Here is a 7,766-nt window from a genome sequence, read left to right as displayed (position 1 = left end):
TCAAAGCCATTTACATAGAAGTGCTTCATGAGAATTCTTAGGACCTCTAAGGAGAACTCCGTTTTGACCCAATGGTGCTCTCAAAGCAAGCTGATCAAATGTCAAGCACTCTCCTACTGTCGCAGTCTCAGTGAGCCTCAGTGTTGTAACCTTCAATTGCAGAACTTCATAAACCCTAATGTCATCGGTGACAGTCCCCACAACCACAACAATCTTGTTGTTCTTTTCTTGCATATACTTAATAAACTTCGAGAGAGAAAGGGTGCCTTGTTGACTTTTCTTATGAACAAACGTTTAAGAATGACCACATTCAACTTGCTTCTAGTCCTCCAGACAAGAAAACGGTATAGCTTGACGAGAAGCTTGAGATAGATATCATCAGACTTGGGTGCAGTGCGTTTCGTCTTCTTGCTTTTACCTCCTGCCACGAGTTTGATCTCCATTGTTGCTGCTAGTATTGAAGTTCGATTGCTCGAGACACCGCTTCAAAAGCGTTGGGCCTTTATCTAGCCAATTCATTAAAATTCAAATTTAAATCTTGTTAAAAAAAATTCAAATTTAAATCCCCTATATGTATCAGTTTAAATATGCATTTATTAAAAAAATCAATGGAATTTACTTATAAAAACAAAAAAATAAAAGATGTAATTTTCGCATGTAGAGATCAATGGAGTTACCTATTGAAACACAAAGAAAATGAAGAACACACGCATGATTGCAGACGTAGTCAATTGTATTACCTTATCATAGACATCTTAGATTTACGACAATATTTTTTTTGGTGTACATCAAATTTTCTATATTTTTTTTTTCTGCTAACAATGTATACGTTGTAGTTTACTAGTTGTGGGATTAATTAGATTCAATTGTCTTTTTGGTCAAAAAAATTAAAGTTTAAAGATTGTAATAAAGGAAAAGTGACACTTGTAATCAACTTTTGAAACAAAGCTTGACTATTGTGACAGTATTTCTACCAAGAAACCAAAATTTGCTTTACTTTAATTTTATTTATTATTATTTATTTTTATTTTTGAAAATGGGGCTTATAGTTATAGCCTAAACAAACTAAGCAAAAATAAGTCTAGGCCTGGACATCGCAAGCCAATCACCACGAACAAAATTGTTCAAATAAGGAGGATTATCAAAATGATGATTTCCTAGGTCTAGAGCAAGACTATAGTTAGCTAAACCAACCAATCACAGAAATTCTTTCTTTGTAGACATGTCATAGCTCGTATTGCTAAAGATCTAGAAAGCAAACTCTCGACAAGCAAAAATAATAGAACCCAAAGGTGGTTTCAACAACAGCTTGTAACACCGACGACACAGAAAAAAAAATCAGATTCTACCAGTAACTTATCTACCCGTAGTCTCCAAACAAGTTGCCATCCCAAAAACAACCCCCATCACTCAGCTGCAAACTCAGTTGGAAAAAAAATGGTAGGCTTCCAACATGTCACAAACCCTAATATATGAAACCCAAAGAATCAGATTCTACTAACTCAGTTGCATATACTCTATTCGACTCTTATATAGTCATTGGAAATGTACAAAGGCTACTCACACAGAAAGAAACCCTAATCTCGCTTGAAAGCTGGGTTTCATAGATAGAGTGGGCTAAATCCTACTAGTGCTAACCGTACATTAAGAAATAACACGTCATGATATAAACTTGACAAGCAAAAGCAATATGAAAGGGTTTACAGTCACAAGCCTGGTTCCTTTTATACATAGAGGCAGATGTATATTGGGACCAAGGTGGTCTCACTAGGACCCTTGAAATGCTTGGTTCGGATATTTTTTTGTGCCTATACCAAGGGTTTGATGTAATGTTTGTTAGGCATACCTTGACAGGTTGCGTGACAACATTCGACAAATTCTATCGATATTACTCGTCGGATTGCTTCAGCATATGTCAATATTTATTGATATGTGCACAACATGATTTGACTGATGACAACAAGCTCACCAAGTATTTGATGAAATGCCTTGGTGAATAAACTGAAACTATTGCGCTCTTCATGCTTTGTTTTTATCTAAAAAAAACCTGTGCTTTAATACTAAGACCCCCAAAATTCGAATGCTGAACCTACCTTAAAACCCTAAACAATTCTTCAAAAGAAACATCTAGAGCAGAATATTGAAAATAACACCCTCAAATAAGAATATCAGCTAGCTTAGGAAAAAATGAAAAGGGTGGGGGCAGAATTGAAAAGCAGTGACAACTTCTAAGGCAAGTAGTTAATTAAAAATATTACATGAAAGTGATTTTACTCTCATTTTTCCTCTATACTCTTTTTATATAATTTTAGCTCTTGAATTAAATAAATCAAAGGCGAGGTCAGTAAAAGAAATAATAAAAAAATGCGTACATAAATATGAAGAAGAGTTTTTTTTTTCTTGGTTAAACAAACGATATTATCTACATTAATTAAAAAATGCGTACATAAAAATGAAGAAGATTTTTTTTTTCTTGGTTAAACAAACGATATTATCTACATTAAAATAGAAGATGAGTGAGCTTAGCCTCACAATGGGCTAACAATAATGTGGTTCGAATTTTCCTTTGGCGAGAATCAAATCTAAAATCTCTTACTTACAATTAAAGAAGAATACCACTAATCCGTAGTACTAAGTAGTAAAAAATGAATAAAAGTTTTATGAGAAAAAGCTTTTATGAGAGATGAGAGTTGCATTATGAATTGGAGCATCTGGATCCAAATAATGTGACCCACACTTTACTTTGAGAGTGGTCCACCAACTCAATGGTGTGCTTGTTGGGCCACCCCCATTTTGTTGCCCAAATTAAAAAAAATGGTGTGGGAGCTGTCAAGGCCGGCTGGATTGCAACGTTGTATTCATACGTAATTTTATCCATAATTTCACGAGGTTATAAGGTAACTTATTGAGTTGTTAATTGGTATCTTTTAAGACCATGTTTAATTTGATTTTATCATAATATAGAAATGAAATTAATAGTGGTGATGGTGTAAGATGTTATCAAATTAAATAAGTTTTAAAGGATGCTTATTAACAACTCGATGGATTGATTTGTCACATCTAATTTAATGATAAGTAAAGAATACTTCGTATATTTTAAGGGAACTTTAACGAAAAGCACCCGGTACTGTTCACTTTAACGAAAAACCACATTTTTACACTAAAAAGTCAATCCTGGTACTATTCACTTTACCCTTTATTTTGTCCTTATCATTAAAACTCAAAATTTTCAAACCCTTTTCATTAGTTTTCTATATTTTAATACCAAGTAGAAGCCATGTTCCAGTTCCACAGCAATCTAGTGACGTCGATCATTCTTTTTTGTCCATCAATGGTTACTTTAATTCTTTCCAATAAAAATATATATATCACAGACGATATTGAAAAACATTCTTTAATTTTCTTTGACTCAATCACATATTTCCTTGTTTCTCAGCTCCGAGTCTTCTCCTGTTGTCCAAATTCCATTTCAAACCGCCATTCCTTACTTCTATTTCTCTCTGATAATCTGCAACTCTCTCTCTCTCTCTCTCTCTCTCTCTCTCTCTCTGTATATACCAAAAACAGAGCACCATCAATGGCTGCCAACAAGTGCGCAACCATGCTGCACAGAAACACCAACAAGATCACTCTCGTTCTAATCTATGCACTCCTCGAATGGATTCTGATCATCCTCCTCCTTCTCAATTCCCTATTTTCTTATCTGATCGTAAAGTTTTCCGATTATTTTGGCCTCAAAAGACCCTGCCTTTGGTGTTCTAGGTTCGATCATATCTTCGGGCCCAGAAACACCAACAATTCTTACAGAGATCTTGTCTGCGAATCTCATGCCAACGAAATATCCCAACTGGGTTATTGCTCAAATCACCAGAAACTAGCAGAATCGCAAGATATGTGCGAGGACTGCTCGTCGAAGCCGGATTGCGAAGAATGGTCAAAGAAGTTTGCTTTTTTTCCATGGATGAAACAAATTGGGATGATTCGAGACAGCAACGAGAAAGTCACTGAAAATGGAGAGGAGAGGTTGAACTGTTCTTGCTGCGGATTGAGCTTGAACAAGTTTTACCCTTCTTGTATTGTGATTAAACCCTCTTGGGAGGTTTTGGATTATGCCCAGAAACAGAATTTGAGTTTGGAAACAGGGGATGATCATCATACGGAAGAAGGTGATCGGTCGGATCGAAGCGGATCGGATTTCGAGATCGGAAACGAAGAGGGAGTTGAAGAACAGAAGGGAGAAAATAGGGGTTTTGAAGCAGAGGATCGTTCTGCTGCTTGTTCTGTATGTGACTATGGCTGCAAGGAGAAGGAGATTGCAGCCAATGGAGATGAAGAAGTGGAGAGAGTCATAGAAGAAGAACAAGAGCCCACGAAATATATTGTGTCTCCGAAAATTCGACCTCAGGATTTGGAGTTCTACATCGATCAGGACGATAGTGGGTTGGTTCTGGTTGATTTGATTGATTCTCCAAACACCATTGGAAACCAGAGTAAACAGAAGTATAATAAGGTGGAAGAAGACCAAGGAAATAGTAGTGGTTGTGAAGATGTTATACTGGATTTCGACATTGGTTTCGAGAGGCAAGAAGCGAAACCGGTTGTGGAGAGTTGGCGCGGTCCAGAAAAGTCATTGCTTTCGTTCGATGAGGGTAAGGAGGAGGAAAGTAGGGTTTCGGGTCTTGATTCGAAGGGTCCGGGCGAAACTGAGAGCGCAAGGGAGGAAAATGAACAAGATGGAGCTATAGCAAATGGTGAAATTGTTTCAGATGTTCGTCAAGGTACCCATGTTTAATTTGACTCACTTATGACTTATAGACACTGTTTGTTTTGTTTTCTTTGGATGAGAAAATTCAAATTCTCGGTGTTGTCATTCAATGTGTGCAGAATTTGAGGACGATGTCCTTTCGGGCGACGACGAGATTGATGCAGAGGTCTCAATTGGGACAGAGATTCCTGATCAGGAACCGACTGACGAAGTTCAATCAGCTCAAGGACTTCTGCATTCGGATCTTTCGCACAACGATGAGACTGATGCAGAGGTATCAATAGGGACAGAGATTCCTGATCAGGAAGAGAATGACGAAGTTCAATCAGCTCAAGAACTTTTGTATTCGTATGCGTGTGAGCAGGAAGACCCTTCTACAAGTTCTGCCAATCTACATGATTGCGATCATCATGGTAAGCCTCAACTTTTGTCCTAACCACGTTCGCAGTTTCGCAATCTTAACTGTGTCTGAAAGTACTTTAATTTGTTACATTGTTAGGTTCTGAGCAAGCAGAGGAAGAATTACTTGAATTCAAAACCTTGTCGGTTGAAACGAGTGAGAACGAAAAAGATAATCATTTCTCACTTGAGGTAGATAATGTTCTTGACACACCTACTTCAATAGACAGTCTCCATCAGTTTCGTAAGGGAATGCTACTATTCGAGAGACGAGAACTGGTAACAGATGACTCATTGGATGGAAGTGTCATGAGTGACACTGAAGGCGGTGATGGAGTCGTGACAGTTGAGAAATTGAAGACAGCGCTGAGAGCTGAACGGAAGGCTTTGAACGAATTATATGCAGAACTCGAGGAAGAGAGGAGCGCTTCTGCGGTGGCAGCCAGCCAGACAATGGCGATGATAAATAGGCTACAAGAAGAAAAAGCAGCAATGCAGATGGAAGCTTTGCAGTACCAGAGAATGATGGAAGAGCAGTCTGAGTACGACCAGGAAGCGATGCAACTCTTGAATGAGCTAATGGTGAAGCGGGAAAAGGAAAAGCAAGAGCTCGAAAAGGAGCTGGAAATATGTCGAAAGAAACTGCAGGATTATGAGGTCAAAGAGAAAATGATGATTTTGAGGAGAATGAAAGATGGAAGCACGAAGAGTAGGACTTCATCCGGTGCTTGTAGCAATGGTGAGGATAGCGATGGACTCTCTACTGATTTGAATAACGAATTGAAGGAAGAAGATTGCTTATATGGCCATGAGGAAAGTAGCAACCAAAACACCCCGGTGGATGCAGTGCTATACCTAGAGGAATCTTTGGCTAGCTTTGAGGAAGAGAAGTTGTCCATTCTAGACCAGCTCAAGGAGTTGGAAGAGAAGCTTTTGACCTTGAACAACGAAGAGGAAGAAGAATATGACGGGGATATAAAACCAAGTGAGCATTTATTTTTGGAGAATGGAAATGGTTACCATGAAAGTTCGGATGTTAGTAGTGAAATAAATGGCAATGGCATTGCAAATGGCCATTCCAAAGAAATGAATGGAAATTTCCCGCATCAAGATAGAAAAATTGTCAAGGGCTTGAAGGCAAAGAGGCTTCTTCCGTTATTTGATGCCATCGAAACAAAAACAGAAGACGGGGAATTGAATGGAAACACAGAAGGGTATGATTCTTTTACGTCGCAAGACTCTGAGAGCAAGAAGCTTGCTATTGAAGAGGAGGTTGATCATGTGTACGAGAGACTACAAGCACTTGAAGCAGATAGGGAGTTTCTAAAGCACTGCATTTCCTCCTTGAGGAAAGGAGATAAGGGATTACTTCTCCTCCAAGAAATTTTGGAACATCTTCGCGACCTGCGAAGTGTAGAACTCCGTCTGAGGACCATGGGGGACAGCGATCTATAAAGAGTTCATGGGTAAAATCATAAGCCTTTCAACTCCAAACTGTGATACTTTCAACTGCATTGGAATTACGCCTTTTTTTTTTTTTTTTTTGGTTAATTTTGCGGGCTTTTGTTACTGCAGATTTTGCTGCATTCAGGTAAAACAGCTGCGAATATAAGCGGAACATTAAACACAATTATGCAGTTTGAACAATGTCAAGTGGGGGGATTCCCTGGATGGAGAGGGAGGCTCTTCCTGGTCATCATGGTGGACTACAAATTCTAGTTTACCATTTTTTTTCTTCTGTTTTTTTGGTGAAAGTCCAAATTTTTGTGGGCTGCGCTTATATCAAACACCTTTGAAGGAAAGAGGGGGATGAGAAGCGTATGTGCGTAGGAGAGAAACTTCGGTTATGAATGCTTATTAGAGCAGCCCTCGCATGGGGCGAGTCATACAGGGGTCTCGTTCTTACGTGAGAAGTGCCCTACAAATGACCTCATCAGGCGTCCCTACCAAGTTTTTCTGGAGTGTGTAGATTAGGATAGTGAGGTGGAGAAGCCACCCTGTCAAAATGTATGTTGTGAGGAGAAAAGGCCTGGCTTGCAAAGCTGGCGATCGAGACCCAACAAAGATATTCCAGTGCCAGGTACATAGCGTCATTAGTTTATTAGACAGTCAGAACTAGGACACTCTTTTTCTTAAGTTTTGTTTGGAGGAAAGGAAAAGAAAGTGAAGGAAAATGTAGGGGGGGATTTCCAATCCTCCTTTTTCTCTGTCGCCATCTTTAGTTTGCATCATTTGATCATATGGGATTTGTTTATTGTTATTTGAGGGTCAAAGTTGAGTTACTACTTGTATACTATATGTATCCATCTGTAAGTATATAAAAGTGAGTGTTTGTTTATACTAGCTAGACCGGATGTGCTTTTTCACGGGCGCTTAATTCGTTCCTTCCTTTCTGTTTAAATTAGTTTAAGATAAAATATCGTTTGTAATTTGAAAATGTGAAGAAACATCGCTTTCAATATCACATGGATGTTTCTTGGATATAAAACTGGTTGGTTGGCATATAGAAACCAATACAACAAGATAATTGCTAAGGACAAAAGTCGGTCGTCTAATCACAGCTAATACCATTTTTGGATAGAGGCATAATTAAGGGGTGTTT

The 7,766-nt window shown here is 38.4% G+C and overlaps 1 protein-coding gene and 1 pseudogene across 1 annotated transcript; one reads left to right on the top strand and one right to left on the bottom strand.

Annotated features, from left to right (window-relative positions):
- On the bottom strand, positions 1-468 carry LOC126607746 (60S ribosomal protein L18-2-like; annotated as a pseudogene).
- A 2,924-nt stretch (positions 469-3,392) lies between these two features.
- LOC126607667 (myosin-binding protein 2-like) lies at positions 3,393-7,511 on the top strand. Its single transcript, XM_050275346.1, has 4 exons — positions 3,393-4,778; positions 4,885-5,178; positions 5,265-6,630; positions 6,740-7,511. The coding sequence occupies exons 1-3, from the start codon at positions 3,578-3,580 to the stop codon at positions 6,617-6,619; spliced, it is 2,850 nt and encodes a 949-aa protein (XP_050131303.1). The 5' UTR covers positions 3,393-3,577; the 3' UTR covers positions 6,620-6,630; positions 6,740-7,511.
- Positions 7,512-7,766: the final 255 nt, after the last annotated feature.

Source organism: Malus sylvestris, chromosome 16 (genome assembly GCF_916048215.2).
Source record: "Malus sylvestris chromosome 16, drMalSylv7.2, whole genome shotgun sequence".
NCBI classification, from domain to species: Eukaryota; Viridiplantae; Streptophyta; class Magnoliopsida; order Rosales; family Rosaceae; genus Malus; species Malus sylvestris.
This window is presented reverse-complemented; position numbering and strand designations above follow the sequence as displayed.